Raw genomic sequence first — 25,746 nt, 5'->3', positions numbered from 1 at the left:
AACCTCGCGCATAAGAGGTTAAAGCGAGAGAAAAAATTTAACAAATGGACATTCAGATCTTTTTTGGAGATTCCAAATATTAACAGGTAGCGAGATGAGAGAAAGAGACAAAATGAGTAGAGCAAAACTAATTCAGCCCCAGCATGCCAGCAGCCTTTGAAATGAAAAAGTCTCTCCCCTTGATCATCGAAACCATCATTCCCCAAGGTTTCCATCCAAACATCTGACCAGTTCCGGTACTTTCACCAATGGGCACAACCATCATGAAAGATCCGTTGGGGTTGTAGTTAACAAGCTTTCCTGTGCCAAGGATTGCGACTTTGAGATTGGAAACAACGACGGGGATCTGATCCGCAAGCTTGATCGCAGTGCGCAGCGGCTGAGTGGTAATATCGCCGAGTGCGTAGATAAGGCAATCTTCTGAACCTCCCGTGACGCGAAGGTTCTCATCCACGTTGACCCAGCCATCAGCTGAGAGAAATTCAGCTGGAATAAACTGGTTGTTGGGAAGCGCACCGGTCGTGGAGATGTAGAGGTCTGCCTGGAGCTGTTCGCCATTGTCCAGGTTGACAACCCACGCAGTTTGGCTACCAGATGCGCTGCGTACAGCATTTGCAACCTTGGTCGAGGCTATGACCTTGATGCCTTTGTCTGCAAGTGCATTCTCTGCTGCCAGACTGCCTTTCTCCTTCAGCATCGGCAGAACGCGTTCTGATGCCGAAATGAGAGTGATTGAGGTGTCTTCTTTGTCTTTGAATGCCTCTGCAAGCTCTCCAGCAAACTCAACACCAACTGGGCCTGCTCCGCCAATGATAACACTGTTCGCGTTAGAGATAGCCTTTTGGATGGAGCTAATGGAGGCTTCGAGGTCATGATCTTTCATGGGCTTGAAAGGAGCTAATTCTCCATCAACCGAGGATGAGGTTGTGCTACCAGATGCGATCACGAGATAGTCATAGGAGATAGGAGGTTGCTGTGATGACAATTCGACCAGTTTTGAGGTGGTGTCTATGCGACTTGCGCTTCCTTTGATGAATTCGAATGACTCCTTTGGGTACTTCGAAAATGAACTTTCGATTGGGAGGAGGTATTGATTGGGCTGGAAGAATTCGGGTTTTGCGAGAATGCGAGGGGCCGCAATGTTGAAATAAACCTTCTCTGAGGGATTGATTAGGACAATCTTGACCTTATCGGACTCAGATTTCAGAAGCCCATTTGCAACTCCAAGTCCGCAGTATGAGGCGCCGATGACGACGATAGTGGCTCTACTCATTTTGTATGGGAGCCTGTATTTGGAGGGGAAGGTTGAAACAGATATATTGAATTGACAGAAATGTGGATTTAGCCTCCTATTTAATGATTAGATTTGTGGATACACTAGTGTTTTACTAGCAAATACCTACGATTACCAATGGATTAAAAGTACAGCTTGAGTGGAGATCTTGAATTTTAAATCTACCTTGATTTGATCTGTAAGCCTTGTATTTATAATTGTTAATGAAGCGATTTTCCTCTGCGGTCTGGCAGTTCTCTGTCCAACGGAGCGGTGGGCCCCATGTGGATATTTAATTGTGGGATGTGGGATGTGTCATGTGTCATGTGGGATGTGGGTTGAATGCGGGATATCGCTCATACGCTCAACAGCTCAACAATTATGCAATCTGATTCGTAGACCTCATGTGCAGGCTCAAACATTGCTTTTGAATATCGATACGTTTGCTTACAAGCCTTCTTGGCTTGTTCCACTGTTCAATGTGAGGCTCAACGAAGATACATACTATGGTAAGTAAAGGTAGTCAAGGTATTCAAGCTTATGACTCTCATCTGTCGATTGAGAAAGAAGCGCTGAACTGGAACCTTCTCGATTAGCACACGCTCTTGTGGCGGTTGCGTGCAAGAGACCTTGCCTTCTTCCGAAGCTGGTCTAAACAAGGTGTGGTCCATGATGTCCATCTAGCGAGGCGTCGCGGAAACTTGCCAAGATCTGGCGTAGAGAGCGGTGGATGTCGCGAAGCTGGGTCGGCGAAAGCGAATCAGACTAGTCATAGGACGTTGTAGGGCCTGGACAGCAAGGCTGCAACGTGACAACGCGTGCTTTTGGCTTTTCACGTCTCGGGAGTGCATGCTTATCTCCATATCGTCACCGATAAGACACATCCACAGTGTCCCCACTCTCCATGCCAATCGCCTTGGTCTCGCTTGCTCCTGCTACCTTCTCAAAGTCGATTGCCCCTCGGGTCTTCATGCGTTGTACAGGTGGGAGATGCATTCATATAGTGACACTGTGACTAGTCGACCCCGCAGGGCTATATTAAATAATCAACGGAGGGGTTCGGGAAGCTTTATCGCTGAGTGAAGCTCTGTCCGGATTGATTATCAGTCTCTGCACCAACAATTTACACATATAAGCCAATCAGTCACCTTTTACATGCCTGACCACTGAGTATCTCTTATATTCAAATAGGGAGTGCATTGTGCCCCTCTGAGTCTTCAAAATGGGATCCCACTTTGAAATCCTCGATCTCTCCAACACATCCAATGTATACCACGCCCCGGCCACTATCACTGCCCCAAATACCAGGCTTGTTCACATATCTGGCCAAGCCGGTGCCACCAAGTCCGGCCATGTCCCAGCCGACTATGAATCTCAGATTCACCTCGCCCTTCTCAACCTACGCCGTGTGATTGTTGCGTCTGGGGCTACGGTCAAGGATATCGCCAAATTAACAGTGTATATCGTCAATTATAACCCCGAAACTCGAAAGCATGCACGCCCAATCCAGCGCTTCCTTGGTGGTCACAGACCTGCAATGACATTAGTTCCAGTCTCCCAGCTCGTGGTGCCAACATGGCTGTTTGAGGTAGATGCTCTCATTGCCTGTCCGCCTCCAGCCCAGTCCATCCCTCAGACGCTGACAAGCAGGCCTGGGGCTGAAATTCATGATGTCGTCATCATTGGTGCTGGTTTGGCTGGATTGACAGCTGCTCAGGAGCTCTCTCGAGCCGGCCTGTCTTGTGTAATTCTCGAGGCCCGCGACCGCGTCGGAGGTAAGACCTGGAGTCAGCCAATGGCTAGCGGTCGTGGTATTCTTGAACTTGGTGCAGGCTGGATCAACGATGTCAACCAAACGCGTATGATTGGCCTTGCGCGACGGTTTGGATTGGAGCTTATTGAGCAGAACACAACTGGAAATTGCGCGATTCAACACCTAGATGGTAGCACCTCAGAGTTCGCATACGGCGAGATCCCTCAGGTATGTGCGAGATATGTTGACGAAGCCCAGAAACCTGTGGGCTCAGGCTGATCTGGCGATTTTCGTTTGTCAGTTCGACTCCGCCTCCGTCGAGGATGTTATCCGGATCCGTGATACGACCGAGGCAGACTGCCAAGCCGTTGATGTTCTCAATCCCAAAGACACACGCCTCGACAGCATGACTTTTGAGGCTTATCTGCGATCTAACAATGCGTCTGAGAAGGCACTCTTGACTGCAACAGTTTGGACTCGGGCAATGCTAGGTGTTGATCCGTGTGACCTATCAGCGCTCTTCTTCCTCAACTACTGCAAATCTGGTGGTGGCCTGCTGCAGATGCGATCAGACCGCAAAGGAGGGGGTCAGCACCTACGAATCCGACAGGGAACACAAACATTCTCCAAAAGGCTAGCAGAAAGTCTTGTGCCAAACACTGTCCGGCTCAATACTGCAGTCAAGCAGGTTGGCCAAGAGAGTTCTAGCGTCGATGTCATCACAGAGAATGGCAGTGTCTACCGTGCACGTAAAGTCATAACAACTGTCCCTAGTCCTGTGCTAAAGACAATCTCCTTCGAACCTGCCCTTCATCCATTGAAGCTTGCCTGGTCGGAATCTGCAAAGTATGGCTACTACAGCAAAGCTATGATGGTATTCAAGACTCCCTTCTGGATACCAAAGGGCTTCTGTGGTCTTGCGCAATCATTTACTGGTCCTGCGGCGGTCGTTCGCGACTCATGCAGTCCAGCTGATGAAGGATTTGCCCTTACATGCTTTATGTGCGGTCCTCCGGCTCAAGAATGGGCCACCCTTCCTCAGCCGGAACGCCAGGAGAAACTCCTTACTCAGCTGGGTGCCCTTTTCAAAGCTGAGGAAACCATCAAACAGGACTTTGTAGAGATGGAAATGTACGAGTGGAGCAACGATGAGCTGGCCGGCTACGGTTGTCCATGTGCTCATTTGACTCCAGGCGTTTTGGACTCGCTTGGTCCCAACGCGCTTCGTGAGCCCACAGGTAACTTGCACTTCGCTGGAACAGAGACCGCTGGTGAATGGAAGGGTTATATGGAAGGTGCTGTTCGTAGTGGTGAAAGAGCTGCTAAGGAGATTGTCGATGGTTTGAAGTCGAGTCTGGCAGCACGGCTTTAACATTTCATAGCAATTCTCAATACTTCTATTCATAACTTCGCATCGTGAATAGTAGAGGAGTACAAACATTCCAACTAGAGTCACGTTGATTGTGCACTATTTCCAAGGGGTTTGATTTTCTAGTTTATTTTAGTAAATGTTTTCCCTTGCGGTAGCAAATCTGACTCCTTATTGAGACACAAAGACGGTCTTTTACCTGAGGCCTGACGTACTGTACCTGCTACATTAATGTATAAGCTGACAATTCAACCCATCCAGATAGAATGCTTTTCTTCAAGCCGTGAATATACCTTCATCGAACCTTCCGCTCTTGAATCTCCCATTTTATTGTTAGAGAGAAGTGTAACGCGATAATGACACCATGCTGATAAGAAGGTCAAAAGGACTAAATAAAGGATAATATTCGAACACGGTTGGTTGAGCGGAGAGAGGATACTTATCTTTCCGATTTGGAATATCTAATAGTCTATGTCACTGCGCTCCATCCTTGTTTTTTAAAAAATAGCTCACAACTGACTTTCGTGATATTGAAATGAAAAAGACAGAGAAAGCTGGGCTGCGTGAATTCTAATAGATTCGAGCAGTCCGCAGCACTGGAAATGAGAAAATGCTCAAGATCAATTGATGGCTCATTTGTTGAAGAGACTGCAGCATCTTTCGACTAAAAAAAAAGGACATCAACGTCCATTGTGTGTGGTTCTAAACTTGATAGAGAAAAAAAGAAAAGAAAAAAAAAAGAAAGGTGTAATGGGGCGAGCCGGGATTGAACCGGCGACCTCACGATGACAATGTCAGACTGTAGTGAACTTCAGTCGTGCGCTCTCCCAACTGAGCTATCACCCCAGATTATGTAAATGCACTGGGAGGTTTGTTAATTGAAGCACTATCAAGCGATAACAGTTGCTCAAATACGGGAGTCAATTTAGACCCCGGGGTTTTCTCTCTCTCTCTCTCTCTCTCTCTCTCTCTCTCTCTCTCTCTCTCTCTCTTTTCATCCCTTCCTTTTTGTTGTGATTCAAAGGCCTTGAGAGCAAATACAAGAGTTATCCGTCCATATACTCCCTGGGCCTTGAACAAGGTGATTATGTTAGGCAGACGGGCACGTTTATAGGACATGCATGTCAGGAAGCTTAGCTAGTGGGGAATTTATTGTTCCAATCATCCCGAGGTTCTAGTGTCACTTGAACTACTATTACAGCTATACAATCTCACGCACATTATCTGCAATGGCCTTGATCTTGGTCTTGCAACACTCGAATAAGGAAAGACCATGCCTGCCAAAGTTCCAGTCAGCATCCTTCGCGAGCCTTGTTTACGGTGGGTCGGCAATTCCCGGCGCTTATTGTTGCCGAAAGGCGACCAGCCAACCCACGAGGTCTAACCTTGTATTGTTTCGTATATTTGCATATTTCCACCTTGATCAACAGTTTTTGCATAATAATCACACCGCAACGGCCGAGTGTTGAGGAGTAAATAGATCACAACAGGCCGAGGTATAATCGAGCCCATTCTCGTAGTGGGGAAGGGCCTGGATAAGCTGTCTTCTAGCTCGGGTCGAGACTCGGTCGCTCCACATTGACCCCACCGACAAGATCTCTAGGCAACTCCCTCAAATGAAGTTCCGTGCCTGTGCAGAGGGCAATGCCAATGAATCAACGTCGTCTCCGTATGTACCCCAAACCCAATTCGGACCCCGCCTGTGTGAACACGTCCAAGACAGGCATCCGCCACCGGAAGTTGCCGCCACGGGTCTATCCCCGCCATTGGTGCCTCGTGCATGTCCGGGGTTTAACCGGGGTTGATGCTAACTCTTGTTTCCGTCATGCTGAGTCAAAGATTCTCGAAAGTTAGTTTGACTAGCTGGTTAATTCCGCGCTTGACTCATCACCGCTGTTTCATCATGTGAGTATGTATCAGGGATTGTTCTGCCAAGGTTTCGAATACTGGGCCTATGTGGAGCCGAGTGGACTATGAAGTGGGCGACGTACCATCCTAAGCGGATTTAGGCGTTAGCAATGTTGAGTCAATCTTGGCTTTGACACTAATTCATTTTCGGTTTGGTTCCTTCGATTTCCTCTTTTTTTCCTCGTTCATTTCGGTTTTCATTGATCATCAAAGTCCCCGGCTTTCACTGCTCCTGTCGTGTGGGAAACTGAGTGCCCTTGAGCTATATTCCTGCTTTTCGGGGGCGGTAGAGAAGACCCTGGCCATTTCGCTCTATTGCGGCCCTATCGCAAAACAAAATGCAGGCATCAGATATTGATAACACGGACGAAAGGTTCCTCACGCCCGAGGGAAGCAACCATTCCGATGTCGACTCACTGAGCTATGAGCAGCGCCGCGAGGAACTTCGTATCGCCAATCCACAAGGTGTGACATCGGTACAGACTGGTGTCGATGTCGAACAGGCCGAAGAGGACTTTTCGGATTTGAATAGACAATTCTCCAGCATTTCGCACCAAGCCCGTCGACTTTCAAGGCACGCTTCTCGGGCATCTAAACCGACAGCCACTGTTGATGAAGAAAAGGCAGGAAGCTCGCATGAATCAGACGACACATGGGATTTGGAGACTGCTCTTCGGGGCAATCGCGCTGCCGAGGACGAGGCTGGTATCAAGGATAAGCATATCGGTGAGTTCAGATTCCCAGATACTAACCCTCATCAACACTAACTTTCTCCTCAAGGCGTGATTTGGGATGGTCTCTCCGTTCGGGGAGTCGGTGGTGTGAAGACTTTCATCAAGACGTTCCCAGATGCAATTATTGACTTCTTCAACGTTCCACAAACCCTCATGAACATGTTTGGTTGGAGTAAAAGTGGTAAGGAGTACAACATCTTGGAGGGATTCCGTGGTTTGACTCGACCTGGAGAGATGGTCCTGGTTCTGGGACGACCCGGCTCGGGATGTACAACATTCTTGAAGGTTATTGCCAACCAACGTGTTGGGTATACCGGCGTTGACGGCGAAGTCCTGTATGGTCATTTTGATTCAGACGCGTTTGCCAAAAGATTCCGGGGAGAGGCCGTTTACAACCAGGAAGATGATATCCACCACCCGACCCTGACTGTCTCACAGACTCTTGGATTTGCTCTGGACACAAAAACCCCAGGCAAGCGGCCGTATGGCGTGGGGAAGGCGGAGTTCAAGGAGAAGGTGGTCAAAATGCTGCTCCGTATGTTCAACATTGAGCATACAGCCAATACCGTGATCGGTAACCAGTTCATTCGTGGAGTCAGTGGTGGTGAGCGCAGGAGAGTTAGTATTGCGGAGATGATGACCACCAGTGCGACTGTGCTTGCTTGGGATAACAGTACCCGCGGGCTTGATGCATCTACTGCACTTGACTTTGCCAAGTCTCTTCGAATCTTGACCAACATCTACAAAACTACTACGTTCGTCTCTCTCTACCAAGCTTCCGAATCTATCTACAATCAATTCGACAAAGTTCTCGTCATTGATAGCGGGCGGTCTGTATTTTTCGGTCCCACCAATGAGGCACGAGCCTATTTTGAGGGTCTTGGTTTCCGCTCAAAGCCTCGACAGACAACACCGGACTATCTCACAGGATGCACAGATCCTTTTGAGAGAGAGTTCAGAGATGGAAGAAGTGCCGACGATGTGCCATCAACACCTGAGGCTTTGGCGGATGCTTTCGAGAAATCCACCCATAGCAAGCGACTCGATGAAGAGATGCAGGCCTATCGTGCACAAATTCAACATGATAAGCAAGTTTTCGATGATTTTGAACTCGCCAACAGAGAAGCCAAGCGGAAATTCACCCCCAAGTCATCTGTGTACTCTATTCCTTTTCATCTTCAAATCTGGGCTTTGATGCAACGTCAATTTTTGATCAAATGGCAAGACAAATTTGCTTTGACGGTATCATGGATCACTTCAACTGGCATTGCAATCATTCTCGGTACCGTATGGCTGAAGCAACCCGAGACTAGCGCTGGTGCATTTACTCGAGGAGGTCTCTTGTTCATCAGTATGCTGTTCAATGGATTCCAAGCCTTTGCAGAACTCGCATCCACGATGATGGGACGTTCAATTGTCAACAAACACCGATCATTCACATTTTACCGCCCAAGTGCTCTTTTCCTGGCGCAAATATTTGTGGATACCGCCTTCGCGGCTTTCAGAATTCTACTGTTCAGCATCATCGTCTATTTCATGTGTGGTCTATCTTTGGACGCTGGCGCCTTCTTTATCTTCGTCCTCTTTGTGCTTACCGGTTATGTGTGCATGACTGTGTTCTTCAGAACGATTGGATGCGTGAGCCCCGATTTCGATTACGCGATGAAGTTTGCTGCTGTCTTAATTACCCTCCTCGTGTTGACATCGGGTTATCTGATCCAATGGTCCGGCGGCCAGGTGTGGCTGAGATGGATCTTCTACATCAATCCGTTCGGACTTGGCTTTTCCTCACTCATGATCAATGAATTCACTCGTTTGACGATGACATGTATTTCGGAGTCATTGGTGCCTCACGGAGCCGGCTACGATGACATCGCTCACCAAGCTTGCACTCTCGCGGGTGGTGCTTCGGGCTCCGACATCATCCCTGGATCCAGCTACCTCGCCAAAACCTTTAGCTATCTAAAGTCGGACCTCTGGCGGAATTTCGGCATTATGCTTGGTATGTTTTAATTGAATACCTGTGTTCCGTTTCCTGACTAATATTGAATTTAGCACTTATTGTCGGCTTCCTTGCTAGCAACCTGTACTTTGGAGAGGCCATTCAATTCGATGCCGGTGGCAAAACAATCACCTTCTTCCAAAAGGAGAACAAAGAACGCAAGGAATTGAACGAGGCATTGGCGAAAAAGAAAGCCAACCGTCAGAAAAAGACTGTGGATACAGGAGCCAACGTTGAGATCACCTCGAAATCGGTTTTCACTTGGGAGAATGTTTGCTATGAAGTGCCTGTGCCGTCAGGTACTCGTCAGCTGCTTGACTCTGTTTACGGATATGTTCAACCAGGAAAGTTGACAGCTCTCATGGGCGCGTCAGGCGCAGGCAAGACAACTTTATTGGATGTTCTGGCCGCGCGAAAGAACATAGGTGTTGTCACTGGAGATATTCTTGTGGATGGAAAACCTCCAGGTACAGCTTTCCAGCGAGGTACGTCGTATGCTGAACAGCTGGATATGCATGAAGCAATGCAAACTGTCAGAGAGGCTTTGCGCTTCTCTGCCGATCTTCGCCAGCCATTTGAAACCCCACATTCTGAGAAGTACGCCTACGTCGAGGAAATTATTGGCTTGCTCGAGCTAGAAAATCTGGCGGATGCAATCATTGGAACTCCTGAAACTGGTCTTTCAGTTGAGGAGCGAAAGAGAGTAACCATTGGCGTTGAATTGGCAGCCAAGCCTGAGCTTCTACTGTTCTTGGATGAGCCTACTTCCGGTCTTGACAGTCAGTCGGCCTTCAATATCGTTCGCTTCTTGAAGAAATTGGCAACGGCTGGTCAGGCTATTCTCTGCACAATTCACCAGCCTAACTCGGCATTGTTTGAGAACTTTGATCGACTCTTGCTCCTCCAGAGGGGTGGCCAGTGCGTGTACTTTGGTGATATCGGTTACGACTCCCAGATTCTGCGAGATTACTTCTACGAGCATGGTGCCGACTGTCCTGAAGATGCGAACCCTGCTGAGTGGATGCTTGATGCTATTGGCGCAGGGCAAACGCGACGGATCGGTGATCGGGACTGGGGTGATATCTGGAAAACTTCGTCTGAGTTGGTGCAGGTGAAGGAAGACATCATTCAGATCAAGGCGGAACGAGCTCAGGTGAACCAAGATCAGGCAGACCAAGTTGGCTCGCCATTAGAAAAGGAGTACGCCTCGCCTATGTGGCATCAGATCAAAGTGGTTGGCCGACGAACCTTCCTTTCCTTCTGGAGATCCCGGAACTACGGCTTTACTCGATTGTTCACTCACGTCGCTCTGGCTCTGATTACTGGACTGGCTTTCTTGAACCTCGATGACTCCCGTTCTTCACTGCAATACCGCGTCTTCGTTGTCTTTAACGTTACCGTACTTCCAGCAATTATCCTCCAGCAAGTTGAGCCACGTTACGACATGGCCCGACTGATCTTCTACCGAGAATCTGCTTCCAAAACCTATAGTCAATTCGCCTTCGCACTTTCCATGGTCCTCGCCGAAGTCCCCTATAGCCTTTTGTGTGCTGTTAGCTTCTACTTGCCAATCTACTACATTCCCGGATTCCAATCCGAATCCAGTCGAGCAGGCTACCAATTCCTTATGGTCCTCATCACCGAGTTCTTCGCCGTGACTCTGGGCCAGATGATTTCAGCCTTGACACCCAACAGTTTCATTGCCTCGCAGCTGAACCCGCCAATCGTCATCATTTTCTCCCTGTTCTGCGGTGTTACGATCCCCAAACCACAAATGCCGAAGTTCTGGCGTGCTTGGCTCTATCAGCTTGATCCGTTTACTCGACTTATTAGTGGCATGGTCGTGACAGAGCTTCATGGGCGGAAGGTAGAATGCGCAAGCTCAGAGTATAATCAGTTCACCGCTCCAGACAACGAGACTTGTGGTGAATACATGGCTTCCTTCTTCGAGCGTGGAGGAGCTGGTTATCTGCTGGATAATGCGACACAGACGTGCGAGTACTGCGCATACAAGGTTGGAGACCAGTTCTACGAGACTTATGAGATGAGCTTCGACAACAGATGGAGGGATCTGGGAATCTTCATCGCCTTCGTGGGGTCTAACTTGATCATATTATTCCTAGCTGTAAGTTCCTCACCCCTATACTGAGGCACTTTCGGTTCGCTAATCATTATCACCTACAGTCTCGATTCCTCAACTTCAACCGGAGATAAGGCATCCAAGAAGATCTTCGGGGGTTAGTGAAAGGAGAGCAGAGGAAGCTTGCGACGAGCTGTTGAAACAGGCGATGGGAGTTTAAAAGGTAAAAAAGTCAAAGTAAACATTGCGACGAATACGCCGAATCAAAATAATATCATTTTTTCCTCATTTCCTTTTTGACTCTAATCAGCTTTGGCGTTCTCGTGTTGTCAAATACCTTCCTGTTATAGTTCGTCTGAATCTTGGAATTCCCTCAACGTAGTGGGCACTTCCCCGCAAAAACAGCGCCTCGGTCCCGGATTCCCCACGCCCCCACGCCGCTTGTCCGCTATAGGCAAGACAAACTCGCGGTTCTCCATGCCCGATCGGCATCTAGACCATTATTTCCGTTTATGCTATACTCATTTCACCTATCATGGATCATTCAAAATGCCTAATAATGCCAAGCGTATCTGCATTGAACTATCTTCTGCGGAAAGCTCGCCGAGTTGTCGGATGAAGTCCGAATTCCACATCTCCAGTGAACGGATTCTCTTAGCATGAACCAAATTGTGAAGGCAGTGCACCAGACTTAAATTTAATTGCTATAATATCAAGTCTCCTTCATTATAAAGCCAATCGCGGACTTAGTCCGAGAAAACTGCTCGTCAGCCAAGACCCTTGCGCATATCTTACCCCGAACGTGCCAGAGGAACATTCCGCATTAGCATAAGGTATAGCTAGGGTTTCCCCGCTTCTTCAAGCTTTCGGAGAAATAGGACTTGTTTGATATGCAAACCCCGATCGTAGCCAAATGATAAGCATAGCCCGTGACCCTATATGCCTTGGTGTTTTCAATTTCTCTATTAAAACACTGACATCCCCCACGTAGATATTCAAGCTACCCCTTACTTTATTTGTTGATATCTATTAACTTGCCTACTCCGTCCTACCTTTTTGGGACCCTGAATCAAAGTCAAACAATAATGGCAGAAGGACGCCCCCACGAGCCAACTCCTGGCTCCAAAACCGACATCATGGATGAACCCACCATCACACACGCTGAATCAAGCGTTAGCCGCAGCAAATGGAAATCTGCTAAATCCAAGGATGGCGATGCCGCTATGGCCCTATTCGATGACCCGGATGAACTACATGAGGAGGTCGACCCAGAGGAAGCACGGAAAATATTACGGAAGATTGATTTCATGATCTTACCATACCTAGCTGTGTGCTACGCTTTTTTCTATATTGACAAGGTCAGCTTCGTTGGAGATTGCACACACGAGCACTATCACTAACTAATTAGACTACCTTGAGTTATGCGGCGATCTTCGGTATTAAAGATGATCTCAGTCTTCATGGAACTCAATACAACTGGCTAAGCAGTATCTTTTACTTTGGGTTTTTGGCTTGGGCATTCCCAACTAACTTCCTGATGCAAAGACTTCCAATCGGTATTCTCTCTGATTTAAAGTCTCTAGTACGCATCTCTCTCTGACTAAGCTTCTAGGAAAATATCTTGGAGTAAACATTTTCATGTGGTGAGTGATGAATCCCCGAACTGAATTATCAGAAGCTGATCAGAGACCCAGGGGAGTTTTTCTCATGATTCAGGCAGCATGTAACAGTTTCGAAACTCTCGCTGTCCTCCGGGCTCTCGGGGGAGCTGCAGAAGCTTGTTCTGATCCGGCATTCATGCTCATCACAAGCATGTGGTATACACGCCGTGAGCAACCCGTACGAATCGGGTTGTGGTATACGGCCAATGGAATCGGAATCGCTCTTGGCGGCCTACTAGGCTACGGTATTGGTCATATTCGAGGATCTTTGCCGTCTTGGAAATACGAGTTTCTTATCATGTACGTCAATCCTTTCGCCTTTGACTATCATGTTCTAATTGCATTCTTAGTGGAGCCCTTTGCGCTACTTGGGGAATCGTCATGTTCATCTTCCTTCCAGACTCCCCTGTTACCGCTCGTGGACTCAGCAAACGAGAGCGACGAATCGCGGTTGAGCGCATCAGAGAGAATCAGACTGGTGTGGAGAATAAGCATCTGAAGCCGTACCAGATCCTTGAAGCTTTCATGGATTATAAGCTCTATATGTTTTTCATTTTGGGTGTTGTTTGTATGCCAATCCGAAAGCCTTTTCATTTTGAGCTGGCCATTAACGAATTGACTAGGCAATGTTCCCAATGGTGGAATCTCTAATTTCGGTACGATTATTATCAAGGGTTTCGGCTACTCAACCTTGATCACAACCATTCTGCAGGTACTTAATGTCCTTTCTAGTGCATTTTCCTTCCACTGACATGCAATTGGTTTAGATCCCCTACGGAATTTTCATAGCTCTTTCCATTCTGGCCTGTGTCTACCTTAATGACCGGTTCGAAAATCGGCGCTGCGTGTTTGTTCTGATCTTCTTGATTCCAAATTTGGCTGGCGCCTTCGGTCTACGCTTTGTGCCAACAGATCAGCATGTTGGTCGGCTCATCTGCTACTATCTGACTGGGCCGTACAATGCCGCATTTGTGCTCGTTCTGAGCATGCAGATTGCGAATACAGCCGGTATGTCTACAGTCTTCCATCGCTTCATGGCAATACGACCAGTTTGCACTGACTCGCGAAATTCAATAAAAAATAGGTCACACCAAGAAAGTTGTCACTAATGCGGTTCTTTTCCTCGGATACTGCACCGGTAACATTGCAGGCCCGTTTTTTTACAAGACGGATCAGTCGTAAGTCCATATATGAATAGGACTATTTCTTCGCGATACGATACTGACGGAGTTTCAGGCCAACATACACACTGGGGATTTGGTCTATGATTGTTTCGCATCTGATCGAGGCTTGCCTTATTACCATACTTGGCCTTCTACTTCGATGGGAAAATAAGAAGCGTGATCGTATCCAGTCACAAATGGAGGGAGGACTGGAAGGCAGAGACTTAGATTCTACTGCCTTCTTGGATCTGACAGATCGCGAAAATTTGAAGTGAGCTCTACTCCCCTTCTATTCGTCTTGACCTGCATACCCGCAGGTCTTTGGGTAGGCTATTATCTAACAAAACACTAATAGTTTTCGGTATATATATTAACCTGCAGATTGATTGCGGGGCTTGCAGATTATCAACGACATTGGTGGCAGCGTATAGGCCAGTACTTCCAGCATTTGATGAACAACCACAATAAATAAGCAGTTCATATATTTGACATGTTCTCACTGTCACCCATTATTGACAAGAGTCTCTTTATAAGCTTCGTCACATATACACTCATTAGCTGTTTATCTTACTGGTTTCTCTCCACTTGAACTTTCGTTCCTAATGCTCATGCTCCTATAAACTCTATGACGTGTCTCCTTTTGTGCAAAGTTACTGGTCAGGTTAAGAATGAGAGACTTTACCCTGCTTACTTCAAGGTTGCTTTCTCCTGGTTTGTGAAAGCCTGTTCGGGGAAGCTGAACTCAAGCCACACGGTTCGTCTCTGCCTTGAAGGCTGCTTTCTTGCACTTGATATCCTCCGCTGCTCAAGGATCGTGGATCTCAGCTGCATAATTGAGTTCAAACGGCGTCGTCCACGAGGTCTGAATAAGATTTGTTCTTCTTGAGACCCAGTCAGATTCAAGGCTGGGGACGTGCCTTTTGTGACTGTCATTGTAACACACGTTCCTCATACTGCCGATTGCCGATCTTCGGATGGTAGATCTAGCTATATAACCATGCAATATAGCTATAGGCTGCTGCTCTTTGCTAAAAAGGTCATTGCCTAAGATTCCTATTTGAAAATCTCGACAATTTTCATTGAAACGTCACATATTGAATCTATACAACATGGCTTCAGCTCATCTTTCACCTAATGAAGCCACCCATAAGCCTCGCCGCGTTCTTCTCGTCAGCACCCCGCGCACCGCATCAAATCTTCTCTTAAAAGTCCTCAACCTCCCCAACCAACCGAATACCTATACAAACGAAAAAGGCGGGTACTTTTTCTACCCAGCATTTATATCCGCAGCCAGCAATGGGTATATGGAAAAGCCAGCAGCCCAATGGACCAAAGAAGAAAAACAGAAACTCAAAGCAGTGTACCAGAGCTGCGCGGACAAGCTCGAAATAGCAGCGGCACAAGCCGAAGCATCAAACAAAATGATGTTTATAAAAGAGCACGCATTTTGGATTTTTGGACCAGCAGCGTTCCAGAAGAAGCTGACCGGTGTGCACGATGAAGAATTCTTGAATGCTTTTAGAGTTCACACGCCTGAGAAATATGGATCCTTAGGCACATATGCCTCGTCTAATGAGACTATTTTCTCGGATGAGTACCTGCGCTCATGGCAGATGGGATTCGTGATCCGGCATCCAGCGCTGTCATTTCCGTCTTTCTGGCGGGCTTTGATGACGTTCGCCAAGCAGGGGATTATCGATGAGGATTCCGTGAAGGTGACCACTGTGACTAGTATGGGGATGTGCTGGGCTCGCTCATTGTATGATTGGTGTTTGGAGCAACATGGCTTGTCTCGCCCGCCGCCAGTTGTGGATGCGTATGATTTGATCAACAACCCCGGAGTTGTGGTTCGATTTGCTGAGGAGACCGGATTGGATCCGAAGGCTTTGCAGTTTGAGTGGAAGTCGCAGGGTCATGAGGAAAAAAGTAATTTTTGGGCGTCTAATCATGCCAAGGCGAGTGCTGGTGATGATTTTGAGGGGTCACATATTCGTGCAGCTAATGTCATGCTGACGACACTCTCGAGTTCCTCAGGAATGATCAAGAATAGGACTCCGGCGGAAGTTGATATTGCTGTCGAGGCGGAAAAGTGGAAGGTTGAGTTCGGAAGTCAGGTTGCTGAGTTCATTGTGAAGGCGGTTTTGGAATCAATGCCTGACTATGAGTATTTAAAAGCTCGGCGAATTACTGTTTGACGTTGCGGTAACAATTATCACTGCGGCCAGGTGTGACTTTTCGTAATAGATCTTGTATATTGTTACATCTTGATGGATAATAATAGCAATACAAACTCGTCAAAGTTGATTTCGATTCTTCTAGAATGTCTTGCACCAACCGTGGAACCCTTCGAAATTCATCAGCAAACACAGCACTTGGGGTAATATTGCGGGGGAAAAAAAGAAAGGAAAATAGGTGAGTCACTTGAAAGGAATTGATATCGTGGAAGCTTCCTATTTACGTCATTGATGGCTGCATGTTGCATTGGCCTAAACTTCCCTCACACTCGGGGCTTGACCAGTGGCAGGTTCCTGGGATGTTGAGTTACGCCCGCGCAGGCTGAGGTTTCCAATTCGCTGCACCAAGTTGCTACCAACTGCATCCACGGCACCCTTCGGAGCTAAAAGAGTCGGCCCTTGAGCAGCAGCCTCTTGAACTCTAAACAGACGAATTGCGGTACTATTCCAAACACCGACGGTACCCGGGGTCGCACCCGCAGCGGAGCCAACTACCATCTCGCTAGAGAAGATGAAACCCCAGAGGAGCGACTCATACCAGCCCATGGAGAGAGCGGTCCACTCAAATGCCTGAGCACGGACCGGGGTCGGCTCTGAAATGATGCTCTTGACCTGCGGCTCCTCGGCAAAAGATGGAAGATTGCTAATCAGAGTACGAGCCTCGGGACTTGCAGTAGTCTGTAAAGCAGCCTCCGGAATGTGAGGTGCAATGGCGGAAATGATGGTGAGAATTGTATGCAGAGGTAACTCAGGAAGCCAGGATTCGAGCTGTGATAGAGTTAGCAATGCGACGTAGAGTTTGTGCGATTCAGTACTTACCCAGGAAACAGTTGGTGTAAAGCCAGTCGATGAGGCAATGAATAGAGCAGACATGCTTGTTTGGCTGGTCATGCTATTCTGGCGAGAGAAGGACGGGCGACCGGCGGGCATCTTACCGCGTGCCTTCTCGGACATGCCTCGCAACTGTGAGCCATTCTCGTCGGTAGTCGAAGCAAAAGAAGGTCTGCGAGAAGTTTGGGCAGAGGGTGAAGACTGGGACGGAGTGTCTTCTCCGTCATCGTCCGAATCGTCATCGCCAATTGCGAATGCACTGTTTTCTTCAGGAATCCGAGTCAAAGGCGAACGAGCACCCGAAGGGGTGTGCAGGTCCTCCTCGGAATGAGAAAGCGAGGGACTACTGATTATGTCGGCTGGGGTTTCTCTGGCTTTCCTTTTCTCTCTCTGTCGTTCAATCTCTTGTTGGCCGCTCTCGAGCGTGAAAGCTCGAATTGCTTCAAATCGTTGCTTGTACTTCAAAATCGCGTAAACGAGATACCGGTTTTCTAAATGATAGTTAGAACAACATATCAGGATGTCAGATGCAATGCGCTATACCGGTAAAGTTATGCTCGAGAATAGCATTGATGAAGTCAAGCAATGATGCAAGAAGAGTATGGTTTGTCTCGTTCGCCAACAAAAAGCTAGGCGCAGACATAGAAGAGAATAGTTGGATGATTTTGGGACAGGTCACGGCAGAGATATGCTGTATATAAGGGGCGACGTTATTCAGGATGACCATGAGGGCGGGGTAGACCGTGTCGAGGTTTCCTTTGCTGGTTGTCATCAACGTATGGATTGACTGCGAGAGTAAGCAAAAATAGCATAGCTTTGAGAACGAGAACGCACCATAATGAGATAATCAGCATAAGAGCCTCGGAATTTCTGCTGTCGAATAGACAGTGGCAGGGTTTCCTGTGCCTCAAAACTGATATTAAGACTTTTGCCGAAAGTCGGCTCTGCACTCATCGTTTGCAGAATGAAAACACACATCCGAACCACTCCTTGCTTAGACGCATCCGCTCTGTATTCCATTGCATAGAATATGCAAAGGATCATGAAATCATGCGAGCGATTGGAATCGATGATAAATGACCTGAAACGCTTGTTGCACTGCAAGGTCTCCCAGAACAGAATCAAGATCTCTGGTGCCCATTTCACCGTTCTTTGGCTTCCCGGGAGATAAGAACTTGTAGACTGCATCTATTGCCAGCATTTAGTATCGGGTATAACCAAGGGATACAAGGTTGCTTACGGGCTGGTTCAAAATTCTGGTCATGCCATCCACGAGGAACTGGAAGTCCTGGGGCCTATGTAGCCTACCAAAATAGTGGCGATAGTAATTCTTTGGAGGAGTACCACGACCATCCTCCGGAATGGGGTAGAGGAGGAGAACAAGAAGAAGCTGTAAGCAGTAGATGACAAGTATCTGCTTAGGATCTTTCCATACCACGTGGTCATATGGAACCCTCCATGATGCAGGGTTATATTTCATAGCCTGTATTAGAGTCAGTGTTGCCTTTCTTTCTGGGGACCTGTGCAGTTATACCGTGTTCAAAAGAGAGCATAATGTGGTCAAAACAGCCTGCTTGTCCTGGCAAGTGGTGATGTATGTGATGGCCCGCACACCTTGTACGGGAAGCGTACCTAAAATAACCTATCAATATCACGACCTTCTCATGCCTTATGAAAGAGACTTACTGGACGGCAAGTACATTGCCTTTCCGGTCATCGTCAACAGTAGCCGCAGAATCTCGCATCGGTTGCTTTCAAGAGTTTTGTTGGATCCCATAGATGTGTTGCATCCGACACCACTTTGCCATATCGAGTATGAGATCTTGCTTTTGGCGGTTGGAAGCACTGGAATCGTGAAGTCGGCGAAAAAGAGCAAGTCCAGCAGCGTATCGATCAACTCCTCCGCAAGAGGCTTCACGTCTTCATATTCCTCCCCGTGGGGTGAGGGCCCGTCTTGCTGATCCTCCGGCTGCGCATCGTCAAAGAGCACTTCGCCTGCAATCTGAGACTGTCTAGTCTTTCTTCTGCGACGCGCCCAAAAGAACTTCTCTTCCCAGTCTTCTAAATGCTCGGCTTCGTAGACAAATGGCAGGAGCCGGGTGAGGATGCGAATACAGTTGAGCACATCGCGATCGGGGGCGAGATCGGGGTCTGGGAACGAAGGGTGATTTTTCAGGACAATAAGCCGCGAAGAGACCGAGAGTATCAGCGTTTCGAAGTTTGATAAGGCATGGTCGCGCGTTCGTCGAATATCAGCAGGTGTGAACAAGCTGAAGACGTCTTCTGTAGATTCGGGGAGTTCCCAGAACTAAGGAGAACCAGTTAGTGGCACTATTCACTTAACCTTCATAACCAAACGAGTCCTCTTTTTGGTAACATACTCTCGTCCAGTAAGGGTCGTCTGCGGGGATCTCCTTCTCCTCGGATAAGCGGAAGATGCCCTGCTTGAACACAAGCTTCGACTCCGAGGCTCCCATAGCTGGTAAAGAAAACCAGTCCCTCACAGGATAAGGTTCATGTATCAGCTAGCGAGAAAGTTCCAAGACGAAGTACGGACGCTGATGTCTGACGCGGATGTAGTTGGTGTTGCGTTCGTTCCTATTGCGGAGTCTGGCCCGTGTATTGGCTGCCGAGCCCGCCTAAACAGCCATGACATATGCGCCTCTTCAACTACCAATCTACCATTGATCTGTTTCACAACAGGCAAATTCAAATTATGGATAACAGACAAAGCTCGAATATAGGATCTGGAGAATGATTGATAATATTTATGCATTAAAAAGAGCCCGCTATGAGTACCATGATCTACAAACTCCAATCCACGCAGCCCATGTAAAAGCCCAAATCCAAAAAAAAGTAATCACATAGACCCATTGCTGGCCGATAGCCGTCGGGTTCTTTCGTAGAGCCACTTGTTACTCACTGACAAGCTAGTCCGTTTTCCCGCTAAAGGAGAAGGAGTGCTGGGACCGAGACTGGACTCGCCGAATGAGTTGCCGAATGAGTTGCCCATTGAAGTGCCCAATGAGTTGCCCAATGAGTTGCTGAATGAGTTGCTGCGGCCAAGAGGCGACGATGATCCGAAGCTTGGTCGCCGACCGGTATCTCTTCCGCCGGTGGCAACTGCCTTGTGAAACAATGGGCTGGAGGCAGGCGAGAAAGGAGTGCCAGACGAAACGCGTCGCTCTGAAAATGTGGGTGTCGCAGACAAAGGAGAACCATTCTGGCTGGCAGGACTGCCCTTACGCGAGGTCGATACGCGGTATCTTGGTGGGGTAACATAGGTGGTTCCAGGGGTGAGGGGTGGTGTAGCGGTTGGGTCTAATCCCAAAAGGGCCCGTTGTGTAGGAGTCAAGGGGATGTCGGAGAGGTTGTCGGTCGGTCGGAATAGAGGATACAAGGCGAGGAGAATGTTGGCGGTGAAAAAGAGCTGAATGAGCAGCAGGGAAGCCTCAGGATAAACAGAGTTGTGATCAAAAATGAAGTGTGAGCTTAGAGAGAAAGAAATTAGTATACTGCGCGCAAGGATTTATCGATCGCGAAACTGACTTGGCCTTCAAGCTATGTCCGAAAATCCAGCTCATAAGCAGGGCACCGCCATTCCAGATCACCTTCCGCATGTTCTTGTCGCCAAAAGTAGCTGCATTCTGACGCCTAACGATCTCATCCAACTGAGGATGGCGCCATTTGCCGGGGGTGTCAGACCCCGCGGAGGGGGAGCTGCCATCGGCGTGGCCTTTGGAGTCGAAGGGAGAGAAGCCATTTGTCGCAAGTCGATTGCAAGGAGATATGAATAGACGATTGGTTGTGCTGAGCAAGCTTGCAACAGCTCACAAGAAAGAATACAAGCTGGAGCTTCGGGGTCAGGGATATAGAGAGCTGGAGACGGAGGCAGGGGAACTCACCTTTGGATGAAAATCGCGTGAAACTTACCGACTTACCTTGAAAAGTGAGGGGAAGGGTTAGTAGAGAATGTGAATTAAAATGTCGTCAGTATTGACATTGCCCAAACGTTGGAGTTTTCCGGAGTGAAGGGGTTGTTGTTATGGTGTTGCTGGCTCGTGGTTGGGATTTGCAAAGAAAGCCGCTAAGCGCGACTTAATTAGACGCCGCAAGAAGGTTGCCCCGGGCCCCGCTTTTCCAATCAATAGATAATCACTCGTGTTGCTCTCACGTCATATTGTCCTCTGCAGTTGTTCTTCCTCGTGTCATCAATTCGCAATGGCAGATCAACCCATTCTTCAGAAACTGGATACTCTGGTGGCAGATATTCTGGCCGACTGGAATATCTATACCACTATCGTTGCCGGCATTGTTGCTACTTTCGCGATCTATTCCGCGGTGTCAGCTAAGGACCCTGACGTTCACCCGTTCTTACTTGCTCGCCAATCCACACCTTCGCCTATTCGACAGTCAGGCGAATCCTCAACATACCGTAGCTTGGAAACACCCTACGGTTTCCCTCTGCGAGCAGGGTTAAATGTCAAGGACCCCGGTGCACCCAAGTGGACTGCTGGCAGAAAGGGTGATTTGCGGGACATCTGGAGGGCTGCGGTGCGGGGAGCTCTGAACGAGGATGGTACCCCAACCAACACACAAGGAAAAATCTATACCGTTTTGGGTAGACAGGCGTTCGAGCACTCGCTGTCCCAGGTGACCCAGGAAATCAACGTAATTGGTCACCATCTTCAAAATGCCGAGGTAAAGACCGTTGCGGTCTGTCTGACTGACTCGGTTGAACTTCTGGCTGCTCTCTTTGGTAATTTAGCCACATTACACGTACTACATTTGTACTAATTCTTCAATATAGCTGGTGCTTTCTATGGATTCAAGACCATCCTTGTCCCCCACAACCTTCCGGCAGAGACCCTATGCGCACACCTGCAGACAGCGCAAGCCGATGCCCTGATTGCTGAGGCGGGATCACTTGACCTCTCTGTCGTCGCCCAGGGTAACAAGCAGCTATCACACGTTGTGTGGGTTGCTAAGTATGGCAATCGGCACATGGACTGGCATGGAGTTCCTGAGGGAGTGGACCGTGATATCAAGGTAGATGTTTGGCATGAGCTGGTGGAGGAGAAGAAGGACTTGACTGGTTTGGACCTCCCCGAGTATGACCCTAAAGAACCGGCTCCTGCTATCAACACCGTTTGGCCTTCTTCTTCCCAGTCTGGCAAGTTTATTGACTTCCAGTCGGAGGTAAGAGATCACCTTTCTTTTTCAACTCACCACTCCTGTATTAATCACTCTTGCAGAATCTGATTGCTGCCATCGGTGCCCTGGGATCTGCCCTTCCTCGCTCCCAACGTTTCTCTCCTTCGGATCTTGTTCTCTCTATTGACTCCCTCTCTCGGTCCTACCCTCTTTGCCTCATGATGAATGCCCTATTCTCGGGTGCCTCTATTGCATTAAACTCGGTTGCAGGGGAGAAAGTTGACTTCGCTTTGGCTACCGTGGGTGTGTCTCCTACCGTTATTATTGCTTCATCACAGACCATGTCGGACTACCACGACAGCGTCATGCAGCCACAAACGGGGCTTGTTTCCTCCATTGGCCGCTGGGTTCAAGCACGCACTCTTGATGCTGGAAACATGCCTTCGAAAAACATTTTCAGTCAGCTGGCCCGCGTTGGACCAACCTCGGAGCTGTCGTTGGACAAACTGCGCCTGCTTTGCATCTCGCATCGCATTGATGCACCTGCCTCGGCCCGCCTTAGCTCAAAGCAACTGACAGATTTGCGCATCTACACCGATGCTCGTATCGTATATGCTTTGACTGGATCCGGTATTGCGGGTGCTATCGCGCAGACAAATGTCTTTGACTACCGCCGCCATGATGGTCCTAGTCACTTCGGCTCTCCTCTTAGTAGCATTGAAATTACACTGACTGAAGTCTCTGAGGATACGGTTACAGACACCCCTGAAGGCCAGGTAAGATAGTCTTGGCCCAATTACTTCAATTTGCATGGTTTGCTAACATCCAGCCTCAGATCAAAGTATCTGGCCCTGCAGTTGTCGGCGATAAGACTACACTCGCATCTCGAGTCCGTATTAGCAAGGACAACACTGTGGAGCTGTGCTCTTGAACGGCCCTCTTATGCTAGTATTTCAACTCAACTTTCATGATCACAAGCGTTTATCCACATTTCGGCTGTCTCAAATGGTGATCATTATATTACCATACACTATTTTGCAAGTCACCTGAATATTTTCAAATGCGTTTCATCAATTGTTCATAGCTCGGTAGCTTTTGATTCAACCGCCTCTTCCTTAAGGGTTCCCAAATCAAAGTCCCCCAAACATGCATTCTTCAAGAGTACTATGTTGTCGACGGGTACCTAAAGCTTTTATGAGTAGATATAATAAGGCAGTGAAGTGAGGCAGTAATGTCCGATTGAAATACAAGATCAGCTCCAAAGATGCTGGAATAAGAGTAATATACATATGCCGGTATGCTTCTCAAAACAACTGACAGCCAAACACCACGCTTTAAACCCCTTATTTCTGAAGCACGGCCTGGGCGAACTCGATGCTGGCCACCTTGCTAGCAGACTCCTCCGGGATCGCCTTGAGCTGCGCTGTGATCGCCTTCTTCACCTCAGAAAGACGAGCCGTAACAGCCGCGTGTAAGGCTTTGTCAACAGCAAGACCGTGGATCGACAGACTGAGCTGCAATCCCTTGCACGCCGCAATTGATCCCATGAGCTGCTGGTTAACGAGCTCCACGTCGAATTGGTTCTTGGGGATAGGCTTAAATTCACCCAAATGCCAAGAAGCAATAAGCTTCCGGGCGTAATTCAGCACCTCGTTGTTCTGGTCCTTACCACCGGCTTCCTCTAGAGCACGCGCAGCACTAAGCTCCAGCAGTGTTGCAATGACATACGGCTGGTATTTAGGGTTGGTGGCTGGGCTTGGGGCGTATGAGTCCATAATATCCACGGCCCCCTTCGCCATCTTGAGAGCCTTCTGCACCTGGTCTCCCTTGAAGCCAGCCTTGTGGGCCATGCAGTGGAATTCAAAGAATAAACGCTGGGTGTGATAGTTGTTTTCTAGCGACAGGCCGGTCTGGTTTTCTCGTCGGGCGCAATCGAGGATAAGAGAGAGTTTGCCGGCGTTACCGGTCTTGCGAATCAGGTACTGCCACCGGGCAGGAGAGATGGCCATCTGCGAACTCCATAATCCGGTCATGAATGGCACGAGGTTTTTGTAGTCGTTGGCGGCTTCCATTAACCGGAAGACATTGACGGCCTCCTTGCTCTTGGGCAATGAGGAGGGGCTCAAGGGTCGCAGGGTGTACTCTTCGGTCTCGCTAATCTTCACTGTAATAGGTTCATCTTCCAATCTGCGAGCATGCTTCTCCTTGAACATGCTTGTCCGCTGTCGTTTGGGGAGGCCGAAGGGAATGAAGAGGTCTTGTCGCCAGTGCTCGAGAGCCTGGTTCAATTCGTCGGATGCAGTGGGGGTGAATGTAGGGATTACTATATACCAAATGTAGTGGATTAGCAAGCAGGATTTCGTGCATCAGAAGCCATTGAGCTATATCATACCGGGTTTCGAGGCAAAGCTGCGAGTTTGCGAAAAGGTCATCGACTGGCGCGAGAGCCGGAAGGCCCTGCTCATAGCAAATTGTGCCATGATCAAATGATACCGATGCTCGGTAAAGTTATTCTGGGTACAAAAAGCAGTTTACTGCAGTCCCTGTGTGTTTTTTATTGTGTAAACAATTCGAGCTTGGAAAGAAGCGTGAGAAGTGAATCCGGGCGGCGAAGAGAATATCGAGTCTTGGCAAGAAATTCTGCCGGGCCGACTCAATTCCAAAACTCAATGCCGGCTTTCTTTCTTCGATCCTCGTCAAACCACCAAAAATAATGGCTGCACTACCGACAATGCGGCCGCTGGGCTGCTTGAGGACCCTATTCAGAGCCCAGGATGCTTTCCAGCCACAGATGTCCCGGCGGTTCATCTCAACAGCCTACTCGAAGAGACCCGAGCGTGTCCCTCTCCCTCCGAATCTCCCCCAGCAATTCCTCTCACAATTACCGGTCCGTATGCAACCGCAGAATGGTACGTGCTCTTCGGAACCTCCGATCACTTTCTCGTTGGGATTTTGTATTGACTGCAGCCGCCCGTTCAGCTACCAAGCCCGTCAAGGTCTACCCTGCTCCTCCCTCCACCAGCAAGGCATGCAAAGACCCCGTCGCGAAGATCACCGAGTCCCAGTTGGCCGTCCTTGACCCCAAGGGTGAGCGCAAGGCCTTGTTCGATTATCGCCGGAATACCCGCAGTGTCAAGCCCGGTGATATTGTGCGCGTGACTTTCAAGAACGGCGACCCCTTCAACGGTGTGGTGCTGAGCATCAAGCTCCGCGGCATCGATACCTCCTTCCTGGTGCGCAATGAACTCACTCGCGTGGGTGTTGAGATGTCGATCAAGGTGTTCAGTCCGAATGTTCAGAGTGTGGAGATTGTCCAACGTGCAGAGCGCAAGCCCCGCCGCGCAAGACTCTACTACATGCGGTTCGTGAATTCCATCTTCCCACCTCGTGTCACTATCGGCAGCAGTTTACTGACAAGGTATTTCTCAACAGGTCCCGCAAGCACGACCGCCGCAGCGTGGAGAACCTTGTGGCCTCTTATGTTCGCCAGAAGCGGGCTTTCCTGGGTGGCAAGCGCCAGCAGTGATTGCGCAACGGCGCAGTGTACTTCATTTAGCATATTTCAGCATGTATTATTATCTGTC

The 25,746-nt window shown here is 48.6% G+C and overlaps 10 protein-coding genes across 10 annotated transcripts; 6 read left to right on the top strand and 4 right to left on the bottom strand.

Moving 5' to 3' along the window:
- Window positions 1-127: 127 nt before the first annotated feature.
- On the bottom strand, window positions 128-1,273 carry N7503_011607 (NAD(P)/FAD-dependent oxidoreductase; the record flags this gene model as incomplete). Its single annotated transcript, XM_057071153.1, has 1 exon — window positions 128-1,273. The coding sequence occupies one exon, from the start codon at window positions 1,271-1,273 to the stop codon at window positions 128-130; it is 1,146 nt and encodes a 381-aa protein (XP_056917764.1).
- A 1,222-nt stretch (window positions 1,274-2,495) lies between these two features.
- On the top strand, window positions 2,496-4,398 carry N7503_011606 (uncharacterized protein; the record flags this gene model as incomplete). Its single annotated transcript, XM_057071152.1, has 2 exons — window positions 2,496-3,254; window positions 3,328-4,398. 2 exons carry the CDS (start codon window positions 2,496-2,498, stop codon window positions 4,396-4,398), a joined length of 1,830 nt encoding a protein of 609 aa, XP_056917763.1.
- Window positions 4,399-6,641: 2,243 nt separating this feature from the next.
- On the top strand, window positions 6,642-11,253 carry N7503_011605 (putative ABC transporter; the record flags this gene model as incomplete). Its single annotated transcript, XM_057071151.1, has 4 exons — window positions 6,642-7,029; window positions 7,084-9,039; window positions 9,093-11,164; window positions 11,224-11,253. The coding sequence occupies 4 exons, from the start codon at window positions 6,642-6,644 to the stop codon at window positions 11,251-11,253; spliced, it is 4,446 nt and encodes a 1,481-aa protein (XP_056917762.1).
- A 951-nt stretch (window positions 11,254-12,204) lies between these two features.
- N7503_011604 (putative MFS allantoate transporter) lies at window positions 12,205-14,218 on the top strand (the record flags this gene model as incomplete). The annotated part of the gene is made up of 9 exons (XM_057071150.1): window positions 12,205-12,477; window positions 12,528-12,675; window positions 12,732-12,762; window positions 12,814-13,080; window positions 13,131-13,348; window positions 13,404-13,492; window positions 13,548-13,788; window positions 13,865-13,958; window positions 14,017-14,218. The coding sequence occupies 9 exons, from the start codon at window positions 12,205-12,207 to the stop codon at window positions 14,216-14,218; spliced, it is 1,563 nt and encodes a 520-aa protein (XP_056917761.1).
- An 834-nt stretch (window positions 14,219-15,052) lies between these two features.
- On the top strand, window positions 15,053-16,138 carry N7503_011603 (uncharacterized protein; the record flags this gene model as incomplete). The annotated part of the gene is made up of 1 exon (XM_057071149.1): window positions 15,053-16,138. One exon carries the CDS (start codon window positions 15,053-15,055, stop codon window positions 16,136-16,138), a length of 1,086 nt encoding a protein of 361 aa, XP_056917760.1.
- Window positions 16,139-16,429: 291 nt separating this feature from the next.
- Window positions 16,430-19,485, bottom strand: N7503_011602 (Hid1 family protein; the record flags this gene model as incomplete). The annotated part of the gene is made up of 8 exons (XM_057071148.1): window positions 16,430-16,945; window positions 16,997-17,499; window positions 17,552-17,795; window positions 17,843-18,196; window positions 18,249-18,491; window positions 18,543-18,640; window positions 18,695-19,316; window positions 19,390-19,485. The coding sequence occupies 8 exons, from the start codon at window positions 19,483-19,485 to the stop codon at window positions 16,430-16,432; spliced, it is 2,676 nt and encodes an 891-aa protein (XP_056917759.1).
- Window positions 19,486-19,868: 383 nt separating this feature from the next.
- N7503_011601 (uncharacterized protein) lies at window positions 19,869-20,628 on the bottom strand (the record flags this gene model as incomplete). The annotated part of the gene is made up of 2 exons (XM_057071147.1): window positions 19,869-20,499; window positions 20,558-20,628. The coding sequence occupies 2 exons, from the start codon at window positions 20,626-20,628 to the stop codon at window positions 19,869-19,871; spliced, it is 702 nt and encodes a 233-aa protein (XP_056917758.1).
- A 601-nt stretch (window positions 20,629-21,229) lies between these two features.
- Window positions 21,230-23,093, top strand: N7503_011600 (uncharacterized protein; the record flags this gene model as incomplete). Its single annotated transcript, XM_057071146.1, has 4 exons — window positions 21,230-21,767; window positions 21,819-22,207; window positions 22,264-22,938; window positions 22,998-23,093. 4 exons carry the CDS (start codon window positions 21,230-21,232, stop codon window positions 23,091-23,093), a joined length of 1,698 nt encoding a protein of 565 aa, XP_056917757.1.
- Window positions 23,094-23,505: 412 nt separating this feature from the next.
- Window positions 23,506-24,642, bottom strand: N7503_011599 (uncharacterized protein; the record flags this gene model as incomplete). Its single annotated transcript, XM_057071145.1, has 2 exons — window positions 23,506-24,485; window positions 24,555-24,642. The coding sequence occupies 2 exons, from the start codon at window positions 24,640-24,642 to the stop codon at window positions 23,506-23,508; spliced, it is 1,068 nt and encodes a 355-aa protein (XP_056917756.1).
- Window positions 24,643-24,875: 233 nt separating this feature from the next.
- N7503_011598 (mitochondrial 54S ribosomal protein bL19m) lies at window positions 24,876-25,688 on the top strand (the record flags this gene model as incomplete). The annotated part of the gene is made up of 3 exons (XM_057071144.1): window positions 24,876-25,071; window positions 25,142-25,523; window positions 25,595-25,688. 3 exons carry the CDS (start codon window positions 24,876-24,878, stop codon window positions 25,686-25,688), a joined length of 672 nt encoding a protein of 223 aa, XP_056917755.1.
- Between the last annotated feature and the right edge of the window lie 58 nt (window positions 25,689-25,746).

The sequence above is a fragment of the Penicillium pulvis genome, assembly GCF_028828015.1.
Source record: "Penicillium pulvis strain IBT 33274 chromosome Unknown scaffold_8_segment0_segment0, whole genome shotgun sequence".
NCBI lineage: Eukaryota > Fungi > Ascomycota > Eurotiomycetes > Eurotiales > Aspergillaceae > Penicillium > Penicillium pulvis.
The sequence above is the reverse complement of the archived record's forward strand: the minus strand, read 5'-3'. Positions and strand labels throughout refer to the sequence as shown.